Source organism: Somniosus microcephalus, chromosome 2, assembly GCF_052327205.1.
Source record: "Somniosus microcephalus isolate GS21.2 chromosome 2, FLI_Smic_1.0, whole genome shotgun sequence".
Lineage (NCBI taxonomy): Eukaryota > Metazoa > Chordata > Chondrichthyes > Squaliformes > Somniosidae > Somniosus > Somniosus microcephalus.
In genome coordinates, this window is record NC_140988.1 from 325,525,626 (window position 1) to 325,551,678 (window position 26,053).

General features: G+C 45.4%; 1 protein-coding gene across 10 annotated transcripts in view; it reads left to right on the plus strand.

Annotated features, from left to right (window-relative positions):
- tcf4 (transcription factor 4) overlaps window positions 1-26,053 on the plus strand; it is a 679,628-nt gene that overhangs the window by 376,327 nt on the left and 277,248 nt on the right. For all 10 annotated transcript variants that reach the window (XM_085974559.1, XM_085974581.1, XM_085974567.1 and 7 more), the window contains one exon: window positions 21,059-21,097. In XM_085974559.1, the coding sequence (XP_085830685.1) occupies window positions 21,059-21,097 (39 nt within the window). The remainder of the gene's footprint in view (window positions 1-21,058; window positions 21,098-26,053) is intronic.

Sequence of the window (26,053 nt, forward strand, 5' to 3'; positions counted from 1 at the left end):
CTGGTCAATTTTTCCAAGTGCTCTGCTATTACATCCTTTATAATGGACTCTAGCATTTTTCCCACTACCGATGTCAGTAATTCCCCGTTTTCTCTCTACCACCCTTTTTGAACAGTGGGGTAACATTAGCTACCCACCAATCCATGGGTACTGTTCCAGAGTCTATCAAATTCTGGAAGATGACCAGCAATACATCTACTATTTCTAGGGCCACTTCCTTAAGTACCCTAGGATGTAGATTATCAGGCCCTGGGGATTTATCGGCCCTCAATCCCATCAATTTCCCTAACACCATTTCCGAGTGGCAGGCAGTGACTAATGGGGTACCGCAGGGATCGGTGCTAGGACCCCAGCTATTCACAATATATTTTAATGATCTAGACAAATTTGCAGACGACACAAAGCTGGGTGGGCGTGTGTGCTGCAAGGAGGATGCAGAGAAACTCCAGTATGATTTGGACAGGTTGGGTGATTGGGCAGATGCATGGCAGATGCAGTATAATGTGGATAAATGTGAGGTGGCAAAAACAGGAAGGCAGATTATTATCTGAACGGCAATAGGTTGGGAGAAGGAGAAGTGCAACGAGACCTGGGTGTCCTTATGCACCAGTCGCTGAAGGTAAGCATGCAGGTGCAGCAGGCGGTTAAGAAGGCAAATGGTATGTTGGCCTTCATAGCGAGAGGATTCGAGTACAGGAGCAAGGATGTCTTGCTGCAGTTGTACAGGGCCTTGGTGAGACCACACCTTGAGTATTGTGTGCAGTTTTGCTCGCCTTATCTGAGGAAGGATGTTCTTGCCATGGAGGGAGTGCAGCGAAGATTCACCAGGCTGATACCTGGGATGGCAGGAATGACGTATGAGGAGAGATTGGGTCGATTGGGCTTATACTCGCTGGAGTTTAGAAGAATGAGAGGGGATCTCATTGAAACTTATAAAATTCTAACCGGACTAGACAGACTAGATGCAGGAAGGATGTTCCTGATGGCGGGGGAGTGCAGAACCAGGGGTCACAGTCTAAGGATAAGGGGTAAGCCATTTAGGACAGAGATGAGGAGGAATTTCTTCACCCAGAGAGTGGTGAACCTGTGGAATTCTCTACCACAGAAGGCAGTTGAGGCCAATTCATTAAATATATTCAAGAAAGAGTTGGATATATTTCTTAAGGCTAAAGGGATCAAGTGATATGGGGAGTAAGCAGGGACAGGGCACTGAATTTGGATGATCAGCCATGATCTCATTAAATGGCGGAGCAGGCTCGAAGGGCCGCATGGCCTACTCCTGCTCCTATCTTCTATGTTTCTATGTGACGCATTTTGGCAGAAGGAACAGGGAGAGGAAATAGACACTTAATGGCACAGTTTTAAAGAGTGTGCAGGGACAGATGGACCTGGGAGTTAATATGCATAGGTCCCTGAATGTGGCAGGACATATTGAGAGAGTGGTTAGCAAAGCATATGAGATCTTCGGTTTCATAAATAGAGGTATTGTGTACAAAAGTAGAGAAGTGTTGCTAAATCTTTATAAAGCGCTGGTTAGGCCACAACTGGAGTATTGTGTCCAGTTCCGGTCACCACACTTTAGGAAGGATGTCAAGGCCCTTGAGAGGGGGCAGAGGAAATTTATCAGAATGGTTCCGGGGATGGGGGATCTTAGCCACAAGGACAGGTTGGAGAAGCTGGATTGTTTTCATTAGAGGAAAGGAGGTTGAGGGGTGATTTGATAGAGGTGTACAAGATTATGACAGGGAAAAGCTGTTCCCACTAATTGATGGTACAATGACTAGGGGACACAGATTGAAGGTTTTGGGCAAGAGATACAGGGGATGTGAGGAAAAACTTTTTTACTCAGCGAGCGGCAATGACCAGTGTTTTCAAGGGGAGACTGGATAGGCATTTGAGGGAAATAAACTTGCAGGGCTACGGGGAGAGAGCGGGGGAGAGGCAGCACAGACTCGATGGGCCGAATGGCCTTCTTTGCCGTTATTACTCTATGACTCTATATAGAGATTTCTTTAGCTTGCAAGTGTTTAGAGCCAACTGCATAATCAGTGCCCCTCATTGGAACAACTTCTCTCACCATTGACAGATCGCTTCTGTCATCTCACCTGCAGCTGCCATCTATTGCAGCAACATCGGTGCCCTTGGAAAAAACACTCCTTGGTCCTCTGAATCCTTCCACGATCAGCCCCAACAACAACATCACCAGACACACTAACGTCACCAACAACATCACCAGACACACTAACGTCACCAATAACATCACCAACCTTCTCCGACATCACCTGATGCTGCACAGGACACAGGGCATCATCCCCTGACAACATTGCTGCCTGGGAGGTCAGCGATGGCATCACCATGGCCAGATTTACTTCACTTGATGCTGTAAATCCTGGCTGCCACATGATGCGCCAGTTTGACAACATCCCACACCAGCACCATGAAGCATCCCTTTAATGTCCAAACCATTCCATGCACACTCATCAGTATAGTGGCGGCGGGGGGGGGGGCAGGGTGCCATCATGTCTCACCATTCACTGCAACTCACTAAACCACTTCCAAAGGTGCGCACAGATCTGTCCAATAAGGTGAATTGTTGAAAATAAAGATTTCAATGTTTGACAGCACATTAACAGAAACTTCACATGAACATTGGCTAAAACACCCAAGTGCCTACCCTTGTGTGTGGTTACTTGGTATGATTGCACTAGGATGAGGGTGAGTGTGAGGGGTGGCTAGTGAGATGGGGAAGTGATATTGTAGATAGAGAGGGTTTGGTGGAGGTGCAAGGTAAGTTGGTGTGCGTAAGAATGTGCAGGAGTAGGGTATGGAAGGCAGAGTAATGGGGATGTGATGACTGGCACAGTAGGGTGAGGTTGATTGTGACATTGCAGTAACGTTTCGTGATCTACTGAGATCATTGAAAGGTTGGCGCCACTAGAGCCAGGCACTCCTGACGACATCCCTGCTTGTGTCCTCCTGTGCAATGTGCAACCAGACTGCGTTGATCTCCTGGGGAGGTCTCTACCACCCATGGGAAGGGAAGAGAATCTCCCTGCGTGCTGTGACTAAACATATGGAGGGAGTCATACGTGAGCCTGGGTGCAGACGTGCACCTTTGTGCAGAACACTGACCGCACACCTGTTAAAATCAATGTGGCCGTAGTCCCTTTAAGGAAACCGGCTAATAACGCGTCATTAAATTACTTCATCAGACCCGCTTCTTGTTAATTGGCCAGGAACCTCGCAGGGCGGGCTTAACAAGGCCAATCTATGGAAAATCTTTTTGAGAGAGCGGCTGCAGATGGGGGCAGGACTGGAACCCGCCATCCAGCTCTCCCGCCGCCATCCCGCCTCCGCAGGGAAATTCCAGCCCAAAGTTTTTTTTAGAACTTTTTAGAAGTGTGAAGTGATGCATTTTGGAAGGAAAAATGATAGGCAATATGAATTAAATGGTACAACTTTAAAGGGGGTGCAGGAACAGAGAGAACATGGCGTTCACAAACACAAATCTTTGAAGGTGGCAGGACAAGTTGATAAAACTGTTGAAAAAGCAGACGGGATCCTTGGATTTATAAATAGCGTCGCAGAGTTCAAAAACAAGGAAGTTATGGTAAACCTTTATAAATCACTGGTTCGGCACAGCTAGAGCATTGTGTCCAATTCTAGGCACCACACTTTAGGAAGGATGTCGAGACTTTGGAGAAGGTGCAGAGAAGATTTTTCCAGAATATTACCAGGAATGAGAGACTTCAGTCATGTGGAGAGACTAGAGAAGCTGGGATAGTTCTTAGAACAGAAAAGGTTATGGGGAGATTTGATAGAGGTGTTCAAAATTATGAGGTATTTGATAGAGGAGATAGGGAGAAACTGTTTCCACTTTCAGGAAGGTCGGTAACTAGAAGACACAGATTTAGAAGAATTCACGCACAGGCATCTTCCACCCTTTAAAATGAAGTTCGGGACCTGGAACGTCAGGACCCTCATGGACAACCCCAACAGTGACGGAGACTGTAAATCCCGCATTGGACTCATCAGTCACCTGAGAACTCATTTTTAGTGTGGAAGCAAGTCATCCTCGGTTCCGAGGGACTGCCTAAGAAGAAGAAGAAGAAGATTTAGGAAAATTGGCAAAAAATCCAGGGGGGGAATGAGAAGAATTTATTTTACGCAGCGAGTTGCTATGATCTGGAATGCACTGCTTGAGAAGGTGGTGGAAGCAGATTCAATAGTAACTTTCAAAAGGGAATTAGATATATATTTAAAAGGAAAAAAATGCAGAGCTATGGGGAAAGAGCAGGGGAGTGGGATTAATTGGATAGCTCTTTCAAAGAGCTGGCACAGACACGATGGGCTGAATGGCCTCCTTCTGTGCTGTATGATTCTAACTCATGATCTTGGTATCTTTTTACCTTGATTTGGAAATGTTACTCTAAGAGTTAAAAAAAAAAATGCATAAAGTTGCAAATTCAATCTTGATAAAACTGTGTGGTATCTTTTAAAGAACTTTGTAGTGCATGTATGATTTTATTTATGGGGATCCTACAAAAACCACAAATTCAGATCTTTCAGATTTACTTGGAATAGAAGTTGGCAGGCAGAAAATTTATTGCCATTCCATTGTGACGGAAACGTCTTTGGAATGTAAGCGTGAGTGTTGAGGGTAGATAGCTTGAGCTGTGAGTCAGCCGTGCCTCTGACCCCTGCTCTAAGGCTTTCAGTTCCTGCAGCAGCTTGTTTCTGTATATCCTGTTACTGGAGGTCAAGGCAAGGGTCGTTGGTTTTGGGGAGCAGATTGCTGACAATATCCTGCCTGCTGCAGGTGGCTCGTGCAAATAGACTGGTGTTTAAACTTCTGGCCAATGACTGAGAAGGAGGATACGCAGACTGACTGCCTTTTATCATTTTCCCAGCTACTGTGATTAAAGTGATACAGTTAGATTATTTTAATTTCACGTTATAATGTTATGATGTAACGGGATGTCAAGATAGAAACTTTTTGGTAATTTGATTTGTTGCCTCATTTTTAAAGCTAGTTTTCACCCAATTAATATTTTTTTCTTATTCTCTTCAGTATTCCTCCTCCAATTCTACAGACACAAATCCTAAAAAAAAAATTGCTGCAGACTTAATCTGCACACAATTCTTTGGACTTTGCCAATTTTATCCCCTACTCTCTTGAAGGCTGAGACTCATTCTGAGAATATAGTTACGTGGTGGCTGATTTTAACTCAGGGCGAGGTCGGTGCATGGTTTCCAGCTGTAGCACTGGGATAACCCTCAATTTTTTCTTGAGAGACCTGTTACAGTACAGCTGCATTCCCAAGTCTCTATTGGTGACTTCCTTCCTGTTGGGCAGTTCCTGGCATCTACCTGACACTTTAACCTGGATATTAACTGGGGCAGGTTATGTAGGTGGGGAGGGGGGTGGGTGGGTGGGGCAGAGTTACACATGGGAAACCCTGAAGTCCCTTAGTTAAAACTCCACAGCATGCATCTTTTGGCCCTGACAGGTTTCCTGCCTGGAAGTCAGCCTGGTTGACAGGCTTGGCTTCCAGTCAGGCGGGGGAGCACTCTGGAACCGGCCGCAGGACCAGGTAGGACCAATCCACGACCTTGGTGGGGTGGGGTGGGGTGAGGTGGGGGTGGGGGGGTCCGATCCCCGACCTCGGGGGCCTTTATATGGGGGTGGGGTCTGATTGGGGGTGGCCAGAGGAGCGCTCCTGCTCCTCCTGGTCCACAAGCAGTACTTCAGGATTATTTCTTAATCTGCACACTGTTCTTTGTACTTTGCCAATTTTATCCCCTGCTCTCCTTGAAGGCTGAGACCCTCTCCGAAGCTGTCCTCACCCCACTTCAGCTGCCAGGTTTCCCGAGACTTGGGAAACCCAGTCGCCCACGGTTAAACCTGCAAAGCAGGTTAAATCAGAGGCTGCCAGCCTCAATAAAATATTTAAATTGTCAACCCACCTCCTGGGAGCCTGTTGGCTGCCCGTCCCTTGCCCCTCTTCCCTCGCCCGCCCCCCCCACCCCCCCCCCCCCCGCCCCGCCTTGTAAAACCTGGAAGTGGGCGGGTTGGTGGTCGGGGTTTGGATTTTAAAAATTTTAACATCTGACCCAAATCCAACCCACCCGTTTTTGTGTGCTAAATTTCAGCCCTTTAGCTCCTAGGAACCCCCTGTTTTGGGAAATTGTCAGTGTGAGCATAACCTAATACATTATAAGAACATAAAGAACATAAGAAATAAGAGCAGGAGTAGGCCATATGGCCCCTCGAGCCTGCTCCGCCGTTCAATAAGATCATGGCTGATCATCGACCTCAACTCTATTTCCCGCCCGATCTCCATATCCTTTGATTCCCCTAGAGTCCAAAAATCTATCTATCTCAGCCTTGAATATACTCAAAGACTCAGCATTCACAGCCCTCTGGGGCAGAGAATTCCAAAGATTCACAACCCTCTGAGTGAAGAAATTCCTCCTCATCTCGTTCTTAAATGGCCTGCCCTTTATCCTGAGCCTGTGACCCCTGGTTCTAGACACTCCAGCCAGTGGACATTATACCATTAAGTCCTAGAATCCTTCAGGATTATTTGCTGTATATAATGTACAGAGGATACAGGGTGCTTCCCAGTAAATTACAGCGAGTAATTCAATCCAAGGGTTCAGATAGCATCATAAGCATATTTATGCTTGTCATCTGGACCCCAAGATTGGATTACCTCCTCAGCTTCACAAGGGACATCTGATAATGTTTGTTACAGTCGGCAGAAATTAATTTTATGTGCAATATTCACTTTGTTTTCTGTTCTCTCTTAGCAGGTGTTTTATTTTTTTTAGTTAAAACTAGGGCCATTTGATGCAGGACCTCAGATTATAAGTTTAGATGCATGCGAAAAATTGCATGAAATCTATCCTCTGTACTGAAAAATAAGAAAAGTGTACGGGAGGAAAAAAAATATTGAATGGCGAATGCCTCTTAAAAGTGCCTTTTCTTTCTCTTCAGATACAAGTATTTAGCTTACTATAGTATAAAAACCTCAAAATTAAAAAATGTTTCTGTTTATTTGTTTCAATGCTATTGACTGGCGTGCTTAAACAGTCTTGCTTACATAAATCTCTGATCAGTAGTTTCAGATCTGCTTACGTGTCAACTCATTAGGGGGTGACGATCTCTCATTTAAAAAAAAAACACGTGACCTCTTTAGATGTATGCCACTCATGAAAAATAAAAGCAGCTCCTCCGTATGTTTAAATGGCTTTGCAAACTCTGCCACCACTCCTGGTGATCCTAAATGTCACTCTTAATGTCTCCCCAATGTTGACAGTTCTGCAATTGCCATCATATTGTCAATATTTGTACAGTGATATATATATGTGTGTGTGTATTAATCATGATTGTAGAGGTGGAGCTGATTGAGTGATTGTTTTACGGATGAAAGATTAGTATTACAGTTCTGAACAGCTAGCACATTTCAATCTTTAAAAAAATAAATATAAACTGAGGCTGATACAGATTTTTCTGCCACCTCAGTATTTTTTAGAATGATCATTTCTAAAGAGCCATTTATATGAAATGTACTGATATCTCTCGAATAGGATGTGGGATAGGTGAACCTACTGTTGATTCCACACTGCTATTTTGCAAGCTCACGAGCTTCTCCTAACAGTGCAAAAACATTAAAAATTACATTTCAACGGTTCTCTGGTCATAGTTTTTAAACTTGACTTTGCGCTAAGTGGGCTGCACTGTGGGTAATTCTTTGGGAGGTAGGAGACAGAGAGTAGGAATAAAGGAAATGTTCTCTGATGGTAGGATGTGACAAGTGGTGTTCCCCAGGGATCTGTACTGTGACTTCAGCTTTTCACCATATATATTAATGACTTAGATGTAGGAATAGAGAGTTGTATATCCAAGTTTGCAGGTGGCACAGTAAGTTGTGTAAATGGGAGCAGGAAGTTACAAAAGGGACATAGTTAGACTAAGTGAATGGGCAAAACTATGGCAGATGGACATTGCTATCAGGGAGGAGGAGTGTGAAATATTAAATGAAATAAACATAGTGATAGAGGAAGTGTTAAGAGGTTTAGCAGCTTTAAAAGTGGATAAATCCCCAGGCCCGGATTAAATGTATCCCAGGCTGTTAAGCGAAGCAAAAGAGGAAATAGCAGAGGCCCTGACCATTTTTCAATCCTCTCTGGCTTCAGGTCTGGTGCCGGAGGGCTGGAGGACTGCTAATGTGGTACCCTTGTTTAAAAAGGGGGAAAAGGATAGACCGAGTAATTACAGGGATCCAGAGCAAAGTGTCAAGTTGGATTCAAAACTGGCTTGGAGACAGGAAACAGAGGGTAATGGTTGATGGGTGTTTTTGTGACTGGAAGGCTGTTTCCAGTGGGGTTCCGCAGGGCTCAGTACTAGGTCCCTTGCTTTTTGTGGTATATATCAATGATCTAGACTTGAATATAGGGGGTATGATTAAGAAGTTTGCAGATGATACTAAAATTGGCTGTGTGGTTGATACTGAAGAAGGAAGCTGTAGACTGCAGGAAGATATCAATAAATCGGTCAGGTGGGCAGAACAGTGGCAAATGGATTTCAATCCAGAGAAGTGTAAGGTAATGCATTTGGGGAGGGCTAACAAGGAAAGGGAATACACATTAAATGGTAGGACACTGAGTAATGTAGAGGAACAAAGGGACCTTTGAGTGCATGTCCACAGATCCCTGAAGGTAGCAGGCCAGGTAGATAAGGTGGTTAAGAAGGCATACGGAATGCTTGCCTTTATTAGCCGCGGCTTAGAATACAAGAGCAGGGGGGGGTTATGCTTCAACTGTATAAAACACTAGTTAGGCCTCACCTAGAGTACTGCATGCAGTTCTAGTCACCACATTACAGGAAAGATGTGATTGCACTAGAGAGGGTACAGAGGAGATTTACAAGGATGTTGCCGGGAGTAGAGAATCTTAGCTATGAGGATAGGCTGGGTTTGTTTTCCTTGGACCAGAGGAGGCTGAGGGGAGACCTTATTGAGGTGTATAAAATTATGAGGGGCCTAGATAAAGTGGATAGAAAGGACCTATTTCCCTTAGCAGAGGGGTCAAAAACCAGGGGGCACAGATTTACAGTAATTGGTGGAAGGTTTAGAGGGGATTTGAGGGGAAATTTCTTCACCCAGAGGGTTGTGGGGGTCTGGAACTCACTGCCTGAAAGGGTGGTAGAGGCAGGAACCCTAACCACATTTAAAAAGTACTTGGATGTGCACTTGGGATGCTCTAACCTGCAGGGCTACGGACCAAGAGCTGGGAAGTGGGATTAGGCTGGATAGCTCTTTGTTGGCCGGCGCGGACATGATGGGCCGAAATGGCCTCCTTCCGTGCTGTAACTTTCTATGATTCTATGGAGTTCAGTCGGAAAGTGTGAGGTCTACTTTGGATCTGAGAAAGACAAATCGGAATATTTTCTTAATGGTGAGAGACTAAGTTATGTGGAGGATCAAAGGTGTCCATGTACACAAATCACTAAAATCTAGTGCATAGGTACAAAAGGTAAGTACAGTATAGATATATTGGAGGGGGCACAGTGCAGATCCACCAGACGGATACTGCGGTTTAAAGGGTTAATTTATGAGGACTGGTTGCATAAACTTGGCTTGTATTCCCTTGAGTTTAGAAAGCTGACGAGTGATCTAATTGAGGTGTTTAAAATGGTAAAGGAATTCAGTAGTGTAGATAAAGAGAAACTATTTCCTCTGGTAGTGAAATCCAGAACAAGCGGGCTGGGCCATTTAGGAGTGAAATCAGGAAGCACTTTCGTGCAGAGCAAACTCTACCCCCAAAAAGGCTGTGGATGTTGGGTCAGTTAAAATTTTTAAGACAAAGGTTGATAGATTTTTATTAGGTAAGGGTATCAAGGGATATGGAGCAAAAGTGGGTAAATGGACTTGAGGTGCAGATTAACCATGATCTAACTGAATGGCCTACTCCTGTTCCTAAGTTCCTACTGCATTAGGTATAAAGCCCAAGTGGCATGAAATTACTGCCTGGAGATGGCTTGACACCCCTTCCCTAAGTACACTTCGGTTAACTTACTCTTTAATTGTACAACAAAACTTGTATTTATATAGCGCCTTCAATGTAGTAAAACGGCCCAAGGCGCTTCACAGGAGCATAATAAAACAAATTTTGACACCGAGCCACATAAGGAGATATTAGGGCACATGACCAAAAGCTTGGTCAAAGAGGTAGGTTTCATGGAGTGTCTTAAAGGAGGAAAGAGAGGTGGAGAGGTTTAGGGAGGGATTTCCAAAGCTTAGGGCCTTGGCAGCTGAAGGCACGGCCGCCAGTGGTGGAGTGATTCAAATTGGGGATGCTCAAGAGGCCAGAATTAGAGGACCGCAAATATCTCAGTGACATCATCCGAAAACACAGCATCAGTTTGCACATGTACGCTGACGACACCCAGCTCTACCTCGCCACCACTTATTTCGACCCCTCCACTGTCTCTAAATTGTCAGACTGCTTGTCTGACGTCCAGTACTGGATGAGCAGAAATTTACTCCAGCTAAATATTGGGAAGTCCGAAGCCATTGTTTTCAGTCCCCGCCACAAACTCCGTTCCCTAGCCACAAACTCCGTTCCCTAGCCACAAACTCCGTTCCCTAGCCACAAACTCCGTTCCCTAGCCACAAACTCTGTTCCCTAGCCACCAACTCCATCTCTCTCCCTAGCATCTGTCTGAGGTTGAACCAGACTGTTCGCAACCTTGGTGTCATATTTGACCCTGAACTGAGCTTCCGACCACATATCCACGCCATCACTAAGACCGCCTATTTTCACCTCTGTAATATCGCCCAACTCTGTCCTTGTCTCAGCTCATTTGCTGCTGAAACCCTCATCCATGCCTTTGTTACCTCTAGATACCCTACATAAACTTAAGGTCATCCAAAACTCGGTTGCTCGTGTCCCAACTTGCACCAAGTCCTGTTCACCCTTCACCTCTGTGCTCGCTGACCTACATTGTCTCCCGGTTAAGCAATGCCTCGATTTTAAAATTCTCATCCTTGGCCAGAATTTTCTTTACCTTGGCGAGTCCGGTGTGGCTGGTGTCTGTGGTGGGTCACAACCCCGCTGCTGGCTCCATCCCGCTGTAAAAAATGAACTTACCTTAATGGGGCCTAATAAGCCCGCCCAGTGCATTACCTGGCCCAGTGAGATGGAGCGGGTCTGATGACGTCATTCATGACGCGTTTTCAGCTGGGATCCTTAAAGGGACCATGGCCACATTAAATTTTAAGTTTGATCTAACATACTGCGTATTGAATCTTTACTCTACAATAATATAATAAAAGTTATATATGAGTGACAGAGAAATATTTTAAAAATATTATCATTAAGTAATAAGATGCCATCGACATACGATCAAGAACATAATTTAAAAAGGACATTAATTGGGAAGTTATTGGTGCTGATGTCACAAATCTATAGATTTTTGTATCAGTAACTGGTACAAATAAAAGATGTGTGTGTATAGGTAATATGAAATTAAGCAGATTTTAAATGTAATTGTAAAGGGGTGGATTTACAATCTTATGCAAGTTCAGCGGAAGAGCTGCGGAAACCCTGACAGTGTAAATGGTGCTTACAATGTGTTTCTGGGATTTCTGCAGCTCTTCCTCTGAAGTTAACAATAAACAAGTGAGAGAACCTCTGAAACAATTCACCCTAAAGTCTTAGACTGAAAAATTTAATTAGCTATATTCAGGAACTGAAAGCAAATTGAACCAGTGGAATGAGTGATGAGAATTAAATTGTTAACGGTTGATGACTTGATTTAATGTGTAACTGGACAATCACAGTATACTGTAAGAAAAACCAGACCAGAAACAACACAAAAATGTATTTAAATGGTATATGTCATTTTTATAGTGCAGATCAATTCACTGCAATTACTGTTGAGTTGGAAGGCAACAGCCGAGAACGGCCAGTGAAAAATGTATTTCCCTCACCATCCAGAGTAGCACTTACATCCTTTCAGAAATTTCTGAATTAACATTTACCAGTAGCTTTTCAAATAGAACAGAATCTCCATCAATCTGTTAGCTGATGTAATCAAAATGTTTTTATTTTGGTTCGTTTTCCATGCTGTCAAGTAATCAGCTGAAGCAATGGCCACGGAACTCACGCCTCAGGTTGACAGACGTGGTTCCCGAGCTGCGTGAATCCCCTGGCTATGCAGGGAAATTTAAAAAGTAAGTGAGAAATGGCTCTTAGTGCCTGTCAGCTACCTGATAATTATCTCAATTGGGTCCCCCGCCACTGCCAGTCAGGTCGGCTCCACGATGACAGACGCGCCTGTGGGAAAGGTGCGTGGGAGCGAGGTGACAGTGGGTTCCCGAGCTGCTGTCAAAAATAACAACTTTCCCACCCGACCTGCCACCAATCGCACCTTCTACCGTCACGGAAAATTCAGCCCCTTGTTTTCAAATCCCAACAGGACCTCGCCCCTCCCTGTCTCTTTCATTTTCTGCAACCACACAACCATCTGAGATATCTGCGCTCCTCTAATTCTGGCCTCTTGAGCATCCATGATTTTAATCGCTCAACCAATCGTGGCCATGCCATCCGCTGCCAAGGCCCTAACCTCTGGAATTCCCTCCCTAAACCTCTCCGCCTCTCTTTCCCCCTTTAAGATGATCCTTAAAAACCTATCTCACCTGCCCTAATATCTCCTTATGTGGCTCGGTGTCAAATTTTGTTTTATAACGCTCCGGCGAAGCATCTTGGGACGTTTTACCTCGTTAACGGCGCTATTGTTGTTGTTGGTTGTGGGGCTGGAGGAGATTACAGAGGTAGGGAGGGGTGAGGCCATGGAGGGATTTGAACACGAGGACGAGAATTTTAAAATCGAGGCGTTGCTTAACCAGGAGCCAATGTAGGTCAGCAAGTACAGGGGTGATGGGTGAATGGGACTTGGTGCGAGTTAGGACACAGGCAGCAGAGTTTTTGATGACCTCAAGTTTACAGTGCAGTTTGTATTGATGCAAAACTAACAGCACCAACTATGTAGTTTACTGGCCTTATACTGGACTGCATGACAAGAAGACATCAACAAAAGAAGTATTCCAACCACAGCAATAGCAACACTTGGTGATGTAGTTAATTGAGGATTACGCCATCACACGACAGAGGGCATCACAAGGTTGCTTTTATTATGGCGGTTCACCAGATTATTTTAGTAGAATCGTAACTTCCCCAACAGTTAACATTTTCATAAAAGGGAAGTGAGAAGACTTTTTAAGTGTGCACTATGCCCGGTAGTGATTTGTTTGTAATGACATTGTGATTTATAATATACACTGCACGCCTGTTTGAAGTTTCACAGTGAAGCAGAAGGAAGTTTACAGTTTGAATGCGGGTTTACATTTATTTTGCTAAAACCCTGTTTACAGCATATTAAGCTTTTGAAGATAGTAACAGCTTTTCTGCAGTAAGGAAAATCTCAATTCTTTTTTAATACTGCACAACTTTTGTTTAAAAAACTATATTATTGAGAAACAAAGTTGAAGTGCCAGCAAGGACATTATCAAGGTCAAAGAGAATAGGAGAGAAGATGCAGTAACTCGAGCACTATTCAGGTGACACCAAGCTTGGGTTTTAAAAGATTGCAGGAGGAAGAGTAAACTGAGGCAGGTAAGCAGTTCACGATCCTGGGAAAGAATGATTTGAAGTAGGAGGCGACGAAATGAGCCTTGAGTTCAACATAACGAGAATGCAAGATTTAAAAACTTCTGCCGTTATATGTATACTGTTATTTAACAGACTGGGGGTTTTTCTTTAAAAAAAACCTTCTATGTGAATGCAGTTGTATAAATTTTTATAAACCGCTGAGGATAGTATGTCCTCACAGCGTTAAAATGTTGGCAGATAACTTGGCTGCAGTTCTGACTGCATTGTACTTGTGTATCGATGTGTTTCTTGATATTTTCACGTTTATAATTAAAAATGAAATGTGGCTAGTAATAGAGGTCAATTTCACATCACTCGTACCCCTTTCTCACTTTACTTTTTTGTTTGCCCGTAGGGTTTCTGATTATTTTATTACTGCTGCGGATCCTAATTTAACTTTCCACCTCCCCTTCCCAAAAAAAGGAAGAGATTTTAAATGTGGAAAAAAAGCAGTTGGTTGAAGAAATGTAACCATCAAGCCTGTGTCAAATATTAAGAGGGCTTGTTTTTTTTAAAGTATATATACTTAAGGGTGGGGTTAACCTGCTTTGTTCTGTATCGTATTTTTGATCTATACGGTTTCCATGTCATGAAGACCAGTATTATGCTGTCAGGGTATTGTGTGTTACAGTGGTGTACACGGAACTTGCTGTATTCACTTGAGTGTGTTTTTCTCTTTAACTTGTGTGAAATCTATTGTACCTGTCCCCCTTTGGGAGAGAGGAGTACAATGGTAGCCTTGTCTGCCCATCCATCTGTCCACCTATCTGCCTGTCCCTGAAAAATACCTTGAGAATTGCGTCTCAGGTCCCCACCAGATTTTTCTGGCCCCCTTTTTAAGGATGTGCTGCTTTCCTTTTGAACTTGGGTTTGCTTGGATCAAAATCAAGCTGACAGTAAAATTCTTGTCTACAATTTCGACCCAAAAGAAAATACTGATTGACGTCTATTGTAAACCAATATATTTGGCAACTGCCTGACCTTGTGACTCTACTGAGAAAGACTCAATTTTCATGTAGTGAAGAGTGGCATTGGTGGAGAAGAGGGATTTCATATTTACTCAATGACTTGTCTTCATATTTGGACCAGCTAGGCAAGGCGTAAAATGTAATGTTTCTTCATGTAGTCTCCAGTCCACAACCTCAGCTCCTCCACTGGAAGCAGCAAGGATGGAACACTAGGGCCTAGAAATTTGAAAGCTCCGCCCTCGTTTTTCAAGCGCTAAAAAGGCACCTAAGCCGGAATTTTTCCCACCTGGGCAGATCCGGTGTGAGTGGTGTCCGTGACAGGTCGTGACCCCGCTGCTGGTTCCATCCCGCTGCAGAAAATGAACTTACCTTAATGGGGCTCAGCCAGCGCGTTACCTGGCCCAATTAGATGCGTCGAGGCTCGTGATGTCATTTACGACGCGTTTTCAGCTGGGATCCTTCAGCCCCAAGACCGGAGAGGCAGCGGACCTGCAAGGAATCACCAGAGGCGGTGGAGGATAAAAGGAGCAGCCCGAGGCAGCGAGGCCCAGAGCCCCAAGACCGGAGAGGCAGCGGACCTGCGAGGGAGCACCAGAGGCGGCGGAGGATAAAAGGAGCAGCCCGAGGCAGCGAGGCCCAGAGCCTCGAGACCGGAGAGGCAGCGGACCTGCGAGGGATCACCAGAGGCGGTGGAGGATAAAAGGAGCAGTCCAAGGCAGTGAGGCCCAGAGCCTCGAGACCGGAGAGGCAGCGGACCTGCGAGGGATCACCAGAGGCAGCGGACCTGCGAGGAATCACCAGAGGCGGTGGAGGATAAAAGGAGCAGCCCGAGGCAGCGAGGCCCAGAGCCCCGAGACCGGAGAGGCAGCGGACCTGCGAGGGAGCACCAGAGGCAGCGGAGGATAAAAGGAGCAGTCCAAGGCAGTGAGGCCCAGAGCCTCGAGACCGGAGAGGCAGCGGACCTGCGAGGGATCACCAGAGGCGGCGGAGGATAAAAGGAGCAGCCCGAGGCAGCGAGGCCCAGAGCCCCGAGACCGGAGAGGCAGCGGACCTGCGAGGGAGCACCAGAGGCCCGACCAATCCAGGTTCCGGGAGAGAGGTAAAAAGTAATCCAAGTGTGACGTCAGCAGGAAGCAGGTAAGTGATTGGTTGGTGAGTATTTCTCTCTTTTTTAAACTTTAACTCTGTTTTATAGTTTCTAAGGTCTCTCTGGTGTAGCGGGGACTGTTGGTAAACTATTTAACTGTAGTGTAATTAGTGGGATTGATTGATTTAATTTAAACTCAATTAATTAAAGGGTAAGTCATGGCAGGACAGCCCGGCCCTGTGATCTGCTCCTCCTGCGAAATGTGGGAACTCGGGGACACCTCCTGTGTCCCTGACAACTACATGTGCAAGAAGTGCACCCAGCTGCAGCTACTGACAGACCGCATTGCGGCACTGGAGCTGCGATTGGATGCATACTGGAGCGTTCACGATGCTCGGGACATCGTGAATAGCACGTTTAGGGAGTTCGACACACCACAGGTAGAGGTTGGACAGGAAGAAAGGGAACGGGTGACCAACAGGCAGTGTACTAGGTGCAGGCAGGTAGTGCAGGGGTCCCCTGTGGCCATCCCCCTCTCCAACAGATATACCACTTTGATTACTGTTGGGGGGGTGGCTTATCAGAGAAAGGCAGCAGCAGCCAACTTCCTGGCACCAGGGGTGGCTCTGCTGCACAGAATGGGAGGAAAAGGAGTGGTAATAGGGGATTCAATTGTAAGGGGAATAGATAGGTGTTTCTGCGGCCGCAAACGAGACTCCAGGATGGTGTGTTGCCTCCCTGGTGCAAGGGTCAAGGATGTCTCCGAGCGGCTGCAGAACATCTTGGAAGGGGAGGGTGAACAGCCAGTTGTCGTGGTGCATATAGGCACCAACGATATAGGTAAAAAGCGGGATGAGGTCCTAAAAGCGGAATACAGGGAGTTAGGAGGTAAATTAAAAAACAGGTCCTCAAAGGTAGTAATCTCAGGATTGCTACCAGTGCCACGTGCTAGTCAGAGTAGAAATAGAAGGTACTTCAGATGAATACGTGGCTAGAGGAATGGTGCCAGGGGGAGGGATTCAAGTTCCTGGGACATTGGAACCGGTTCTGGGGGAGGTGGGACCAGTTCAAACCGGACGGTCTGCACCTGGGCAGGGCTGGAACCGATGTCCTAGGGGGCGTGTTTGCTAGTGCTGTGGGGGAGGGTTTAAACTAAAATGGAAGGGGGTTGGGAACCTGAGCAGGGAGACAGAGGAAAGGGAAACAAGGATAAAAGCAAAAGATAGGAAGGAGAAAAACAAAAGTGGCAGTCAGAGAAATCAACGGTTTAAATCAAACGTGGCCACAGTAAGTAATAATTCTAATAGGTCTAAGAGCGTTAAAAAAACAAGCCTGAAGGCTTTGTGTCTTAATGCAAGGAGCATTTGTAATAAGGTGGATGAATTGGCTGCGCAAATAGAGGTAAACGAATATGATTTGGTTGGGATTACGGAAACGTGGCTCAAGGATGGCCAAGACTGGGAACTCAACATCCAGGGGTATTCGATATTCAGGAAAGATAGGCAAAAAGGAAAGGGAGGTGGGGTAGCATTACTGGTTAAAGAAGGGATTAACACAATTGTAATGAAGGATATTAGCTCTGATGATGTGGAATCTGTATGGGTAGAATTGAGAAATACTAAGGGGAAAAAAACATTGGTGGGAGTGGTATATAGACCTCCAATCAGTAAGGCGGAGGTTGGGGATGGCATTAAAAGGGAAATTAAAGAAGCGTGCAATAAGGGCACAGCAGTCATCATGGGTGACTTTAATCTACATATAGATTGGGCTAACCAAATGAGTAACAATACTGTGGAGGAGGAATTCCTGGAGTGTTTACGGGATGGTTTCCTGGACCAATATGTCGAGGAACCAACCAGAGATCAGGCCATCTTAGACTGGGTATTATGTAACGAGAAAGGATTAATTAGCAATCTAGTTGTACGAGGCCCCTTGGGTCGGAGCGATCATAATATGATCGAATTCTTCATTAAGATGGAGAATGAAGTAGTTGACTCAGAAACTAAGGTCCTCAATTTAAATAAAGGAAACTACGATGGTCTGAGGAGCGAGTTGGGTAGGATTGATTGGGGAATGGCACTCAAAGGGTTGACGGTGGATAGGCAATGGCAAACATTCAAAGACCGAATGGATGAACTACAGAAGTTGTTCATCCCAGTTTGGCATAAAAATAAAACAAAAAAGGTGACTCAACCGTGGCTAACAAGGGAAATTAGGGATAGCATAAGATCCAAGGAGAGGACATACAAATTGGCCAGAAAAAGCAATAATCCTGAGGATTGGGAGCAGTTCAGCATTCAACAAAGGAGGACAAAGGGATTAATTAAGAAAGGGAAAATAGAATATGAGAGTAAGCTTTCAGGGAACATAAAAACTGACTGTAAAAGCTTTTATAGATATGTAAAGAGAAAAAAATTGGTGAAGTCAAGCGTAGGTCCCTTGCAGTCAGAATCGGGGGAATTTATAATGGGGAGCAAAGAAATGGCAGACCAACTAAATACATATTTTGGTTCTGTCTTCACAAAGGAGGACACAAATAACCTCCCAGAGATGCTGGGGAACATAGGGTCTGATGAAAGGGTGGAACTGAAAGAAATCAGCATTTGTAGGGAAATGGTGTTAGGAAAATTGATGGGACTGAAGGTCGATAAATCCCCAGGGCCTGATAATCTACATCCCAGGGTGCTTAAGGAAGTGGCCCTAGAAATAGTAGATGCATTGCTGGTCATCTTCCAGAACTCGATAGACTCTGGAACAGTACCCATGGATTGGAGGGTAGCTAATGTTACCCCACTTTTCAAAAAAGGTGGCAGAGAAAAAGCGGGGAATTATAGACTGGTAAGCCTGACATCGGTCGTGGGGAAAATGCTAGAGTCCATTATAAAAGATGTAATAGCAGAGCACTTGGAAAGCAGTGACAGGATCGGACAAAGTCAACATGGATTTACAAAAGGTAAATCATGCTTGACTAATCTACTGGAATTTTTTGAGGATGTAACTGGTAAAATAGATAAGGGAGAACCAGTGGATGTGGTGTATTTGGACTTTCAGAAGGCTTTCGATAAGGTCCCGCATAAGAGGTTAGCGTGCAAAATTAAGGCACATGGGATTGGGGGCAAGGTATTGACTTGGATAGAGAACTGGTTGGCGGACAGAAAGCAAAGAGTTGGAATAAACGGGTCGTTTTCCGAGTGGCAGGCAGTGACTAGTGGGGTACCGCAAGGATCGGTCCTAGGACCCCAGCTGTTCACAATATATATTAATGATCTGGACGAGGGAATTGGATGTAATATCTCCAAATTTGCAGACGACACAAAGCTGTGTGGGAGGGTATGCTGTGAGGAGGATGTCATGAAACTCCAGTACGATTTGGACAGGTTGGGTGATTGGGCAGAAACATGGCAAATGCACTATATAATGTGGATAAATGTGAGGTTATCCACTTTGGTGGCAAAAACAGGAAGGCAGATTATTATTTGAATGACAATAGATTGGGAGAAGGGAAAGTGCAAAGAGACCTGGGTGTTCTTGTGCACCAGTCTCTGAAGGTAAGCATGCAGGTGCAGCAGGCGGTTAAGAAGGCAAATGGTATGTTGGCCTTCGTAGCAAGAGGGTTCGAGTACAGGAACAAGGATGTCTTGCTACAGTTGTACAGGGCCTTGGTGAGACCGCACCTTGAGTATTGTGTGCAGTTTTGGTCACCTTGCCTGAGGAAGGACGTTCTTGCCATGGAGGGAGTGCAGCGAAGATTCACCAGGCTGATACCTGGGATGGCAGGAATGACGTACGTGGAGAGATTGTGTCAATTGGGCTTATACTCACTGGAGTTTAGAAGATTGAGAGGGGATCTCATCGAAACCTATAAAATCCTGTCAGGCCTGGACAGACTAGATGCAGGAAGGATGTTTCTGATGGCCAGGGAGTCCAGAACCAGGGGTCATAGCCTAAGGATAAGGGGTAAGCCATTTAGGACTGAAATGAGGAGGAATTTCTTCACCCAGAGAGTGGTGAACCTGTGGAATTCTCTGCCACAGATGGCGGTGGAGGCCAGTTCATTAAATATATTCAAGAAAGAGTTGGATATATTTCTTAAGGCTAAAGGGATCAAGGGATATGGGGAGAAGGCAGGGACAGGGTACTGAATTTGGATGATCAGCCATGATCTCATTGAATGGCGGAGCAGGCTCGAAGGGCCGAATGGCCTACTCCTGCTCCTATCTTCTATGTAGAACAGAATCTCCATTAATCTGTTAGCTGATGTAATCAACATGTTTTTATTTTGGTTTGTTTTCCATGCTGTCAAGTAATCAGCTGGAGCAATGGCCACGGAACTCACGTGGCTGTGAGTCGCCGGCTGTGTTTAGGAAAAAGAGGTCTACATTCAGCCTAACTAGTGGTCCTTAAAGTACTTCTCAGGCTCCGCATCACTGCCTGCACCCCCTTACTGATTGTGATTTCAATCTCCCCCCATCGCCGCTGTCACTGCAGTTGGCCCTTTCTCCCGTTCGCCCCCCCTCTCGATCGGCCATTGTCTTCCAATTGCCTCTCCAGATCGGCTCTTCTCTTCCATTCGCCCTCCTCCCGATCAGCCCTTCTCTCCCAGTCGCACACTTCCCGATCGCCTTCCCCTTTTAACCATTTGCTGAGGGCTATAGTCCAATACTGGAAGCTTTTTTCTGGGGCATCCAGTGGGGGCCCGCAGCTTGCTGGTAACATTTAAATGAGGCCCACTATTGGGTGCAGGGATTGATGCCTGCGACCAGTTTGTGCCAACCTGCTACTGCAAAAAAATTTCTGTCCCAGTGTTCCTTGAATTAAAATGATAAGCCCTAAATCCCTGAAACATCCGATTTTTCCACAAAAATCTAAACACATTGAACATAAAAACATCAAAAAATAATGTTAAGGTGTGTGTGTACTAAAGACATGTCATGGTGCAGCAGGTACAATGGCACTAGTCATGCCTTGTTTATAGCCACAAACAGAAGCTGGGGAGACAGCCAAAAAAAATTAGTTTGGAGTTTGGCTGCTATTTTTGACATTAACTGCTGCTTGCATTGGAAGTTGTCAGGATTCATCTTTTAGGCGAGTTTAAATGAGTCTGAGGACCATAAATGCAGAATTCCTGTCAATACATGGCCATTGCCACCTTCCTGCTTATCCCACACCCTTGTGAGCAGAATTAATGGGCTTCATTTTGGGCTCTTCTCTCAATTCATCACATTAAAGTGAAATGCAGCTGAAAAAAAACATTAAACACATTTTTTTCCGCTCTTTTTTCCAGCTCCATTTTACTGCGATGAGAAGAGGAATGCGATCAAAGGTAAGTCCAGTTAAAATTGCTTCCAGGAAGGATCAGAAAGTAGTGTTTCCATTTTTGGTGACTGCTGCAGACAGGGTTTTATTTATTTGCTCCTTCCACCTTGCTTTGCAAATAGTGTGGTTTAACAGATGGGAACTGGATACAACTTAAACCCCGATTCTGGCTGCAGGACCCATCGAGCACCAGCAGAAGCAAAGTGCAAGTTTGTTGGTGTTCTTTCATGACTATTGCGGGTAAAAGCGCTGCCTGGTGCGGTACTAAGCCATAGAGTCCAGAAGGGTCCCAGGGATGATTTCTGATCTGTGTTGAGTTAGTTGACCTCAGCTGCGGCAACATTTGGGGATGTTACAATTGGTCTTGGTGCTCTTGGGCCAGAGAAGGAGAAAATGAGCAATAGTTCCCACTCGTTGGTCGCTATCCCGTGATCTCTGCTGGAAAGAAAAATGTGTTTGTCAGGTAAGGCCATGATAATGCTTTGTTGGGGTGCCTCCACAGAGCCATAGCACGATAAAACTCACTGTCCACGTCTGCAAATGTTTACTCTGGCAAGATACTGAACTATGAGTGGAGCTGTACCCTGCCATGGGTCAGTGCCATTAGCAGAGGAGACGAAAAAACTGTAAGAAGAGGGGAAAAAAAGCTATAACTGACAACTGTGAGTTAAATGGCTATCTTCCAGATAGTGGAAGAATATCCAGAATAGTGTTTCACCTGGGTTGGAAATTGAGCAAGTCTTTAAAAGATTTCTGAAAGGCTACACGTGGCTGCTCACCGTTGAGCGATAATTTGTGTTTGAATAATTGTATCTGAGATTCACTCTTGTGATTTATCGATCTATTGGGCAGTAAAATTAGTGAGCACGCTGATAGAATAAAAATATAACTCCATCAATAGTTCTCCAATTTATAGCCTGAATGTATTTTTTCATTATTATTTTAATAAAATGCCCATCCTTGGTGAAAATTGCAGAACATCTCACATTGATTTCTAAATGCTACAGATGTATTTTGATATTGCATGACTGACAACTCTGAAATCTCTCACCGCACTTCTTCTTGGCTTCTTTATTTACTCTCTACGCAGTGGTCCATGTTTTTCATGGGTTTTGAGAGAAGCAAGCCAGAGCTTCAGTTTAACTGAGGACTGGATTTGTTGGTTTGGGAATCTGCAGGTCGGCTATGTGAGGTGAAACCACATGTTTCCTTTTTGTTTTGCTTTTGAGAAGAGCGGGTGGTCTTTGTAAAACTGGATCTTTATGGAAGTAATTGCACCCATTCAAATGGATGTAGTTGCGAGAATGGATTCAATATATTAATTATTTGAGCTATTACAGCACCAATGTTCCCTGTAAGTTGCGCTTTGTTCTACATGGCCTGTTCCTTTTGGTGCGCGGGTGCTTTAAATTTCTGCGCACGCGCGGTATCTAAAATGGAGAAGACGGTGAGCGGCTTGCGCGGGACCTTTCCCATTGCAGCCGCACAGCTCAGAGGGAACATTGTACAGCACCATTTTAACACCATAGTAAAATTTTTAAAAAGTAGACTTAGCTCCTGCTTCCGAACAAGTGCACATGTAGTTGTTGGGTGAGGACAGGATTGGACTCGGCTATGATGCTCTCTGTAGTTGAATAGGCTGGTGATGTAGGCAACCATGTAAATGGCCTTGGTATTGGTAAACAAAAATAAACCAGCAGTTTTGGATGTTTGTCTGGAATTTGAGCACTAGAGCATTAATGTAACAACAAACCTAATCCTTGTTCTCACCATTTTAGTAGTAGATTGTAGAGGGACCTGGTCTTAGAAAAGATTGCTCATCTCCCTCACTCGCTGAGTATTACAGTGGGGACAAACTTAAAGAGGGAACCACAAAAGAGAAAAATAGACTCCTCGTAGCTTTTAAAAATATAATTGTTACATAGAATTACATGATATCTACAACAGCCTACTTATTCCTCCTACCAAAATGAACCACCTCACATTTTGCCATATTGTATTTCATTTGCCATTTATTCGCCTACTCCGCAAGCCTGTTTCTGTCTTCCTGTATTTTGGTACAGTCCTCCACATAGCTATACCGCCCTCCCCCCCCCCCCCTCCCCCCCCCAATTAGGGATCATCTGCAAATCATGACATCATACCTCTAATTCCTGAATCAAAATCATTTATGTATATGGTGAATATCAGTGGTCTCAGCTTGGATCTCTGCGGGATACTGCTTCCAACCCTCTGCCAGTCTGAGATACTCCCCTTAATTGCTACTATATGTTTTCTGTTTTTGTAACCATCTTTCAATCCATTCGGTCACCTGGCCCCTGACTCCACACACCCTGACCTTTGTCACTTCTCTTATGTGGCACCTTATTGAAGGGCTCCTACATTACAACAGTGACATCACTTCAAAAGGGCTTCATTGGCTGTTAAGCTCTTTGGGACGTCCTGAGGTCATGAAAGACAGCATATAAATACAAGTCTTTCTTTATGTTGTGAAGTTGTTACCAGTCAGATTCTGGAGAAGATGGAACCATTGAATACCTGAAATAGCTGAAATGTTAGATCAATTAACATTTTATCTAACACAAATTTAACCAGAGGAAAGACAGTTACAGTTATAATCGCTTGTGTGGTACAAAAGTGGGGAGTTGACACATTTCGCTGCTCTCCATGTCATTTTGTGAACTGATCATGTTAAGAAGAAAGAAGCATTTTCTGCTTCCTCTGGGTTTCTGCTGGAATTGCCATCCTGGAAACCTCTGTTCAACTACAATAGCAAAATACTGCGGATGCTGGAAATCCGAAACAACAACAGAAAACGCTGAAAAAACTCAGCAGGCCAGGCAACATCCGTGGAGAGAGAAACAGAGTCAACGTTTCAGGTCGAAGACCCTTCGTCAGAACTGAGAAAAAAAGCAGGAAATGAAACAGATTGAGAAGCAAGTTTGGGGGCTGGGAAATGGGGGAGGGGATGAAAGAACCAAAGGGAAGGTCTGGGAGGGGTGAGGAGACACTAAGAGATATTCAAGGCGAGACGAGATGGTAATAGGACAAGTAAAGAAACAAAGGATGGCTCTAGATGAAGTGTGAAATGCGCTGGCAGAATGAAAGACAGCTGCCATGTGGGAGAGGAAAAAAAAGGAAAAGGCACAAACCAAAAGTGTGGGTAAAAAATATATAAAAATATGATAGAGGCCGGGATTATGATCTGAAATTGTTGAACTCGATATTGAGTCCGGAAGGCTGTAAAGTGCCTAATCGGGAGATGAGGTGCTGTTCCTCGAGCTTACGCTGAGCTTCCGGGGAACAATGCAAGAGGCCAAGGACGGTGAGGTCTGAGTGGGAATGGAGCGGTGAATTGAAATGACAGGTGACCGGAAGCTCGGGGTCACCCTTACGGACTGAACGAAGGTGTTCCGCAAAGCGGTCACCCAATCTGCGTTTGGTCTCCCCAATGTAGAGGAGACCACATCGTGAGCAGCGAATACAGTATACTAGATTGCAAGAAGTACAAGTAAATCACTGTTTCACCTGGAAGGGATGTTTGGGGCCTTGAACAGTGGGAAGGGGGGAGGTATAAGGGCAGGTGTTGCATCTCCTGCGCTTGCACGGGAAGGTGCCGGGCGAAGGGGTAGGGGTGCTGGGGGTGATAGAGGAGTAGACTAGGGTGTCTCGGAGGGAGTGGGCCCTACAGAATGCTGAAAGGGGAGGGGAAGATGCGTTTGATGGTGGGATCACGTTGGAGGTGGTAGAAATGGCGGAGGATGATCCGTTGAATGTGGAGGCTGGTGGGGTGACCGGTGAGGACAAGGGGAACCCTATCGTGGTTCCGGGAGGGAAGGGCAGGGGTGAGGGCAGAAGTGCGGTGATAGAACGGACACGGCCGAGGGCCGTGTCAACCACGGTAGAGGGGAATCCTCGGTTGAGGAAAAAGGAAGACATGTTGGAAGCACTGGTGTGGAAGGTGGCATCGTCAGAGCAGATGTGGCGGAGACGGAGAAACTGGGAGAATGGAATAGAGTCCTTACAGGAGGTGGGGTGGGAGGAAGTGTAGTCCAGGTAGCTGTGGGAGTCAGTGGGCTTGTAGTGAATGTTGGTCAATAACCTATCCCCAGAGATGGAGACGGAGAAGTCGAGGAAGGGAAGGGAAGAGTCGGAGATGGACTAAGTGAAGGTGAGGGAAGGGTGGAAATTAGAAGCAAAGTGAATTAAATTGTCTAGTTCAGGGTGAGAGCAGGAAACGGCACTGATACAGTCATCAATGTACCGGAAAAAGAGGTGAGGGAGGGGACCCGAGTAGGACTGGGACAAAGAGTGTTCCACATATCCCACGAAAAGGCAGGCATAGCTAGGACCCATGTGGGTACCCATAGCAACACCTTTAATTTAGAGGAAATGAGTGGAGTCAAAGGAGAAGTTGTTCAATGTGGGAACAAGTTCAGCCAGGCGGAGGAGGGTAGTGGTGGATGGGGACTGGTCGGGCCTCTTTTCAAGGAAGAAGCGGAGCGCCCTCGGGCCATCCTGGTGGGAGCTGGAGGTGTAGAGGGATTGTACGTCCATGGTGATAAGGAGGCGATTGGGACCAGGAAACTGGAAACTGTTAAAGTGGCGGAGGGCGTCGGAAGAGTCGCGGATTTGGGTGGGAAGAGACTGGACAAGGGGAGAAAAGATAGAGTCGAGATAGGAAGAGATAAGTTCCGTGGGGCAAGAACAGGCTGAAATGATGGGTCTACCAGGGCAGTCCTGTTTGTGGATCTTGGGAAGGAGGTAGAAGCGGGCTGTGCGGGGTTGGAGAACTATGAGGTTGGCGGCCGTGGGGGGAAGATCTCCAGAGGAGATGAGGTCAGTGACAGTCTTGGAAACGGTGGTTTGATGTTTGGTAGTGGGATCATGGTCCAGGCGGAGGTAGGAGGAGGTGTCGGAGACTTGGCGTTCAGCTTCCGCTAGGTAGAGGTCGGTTCGCCAA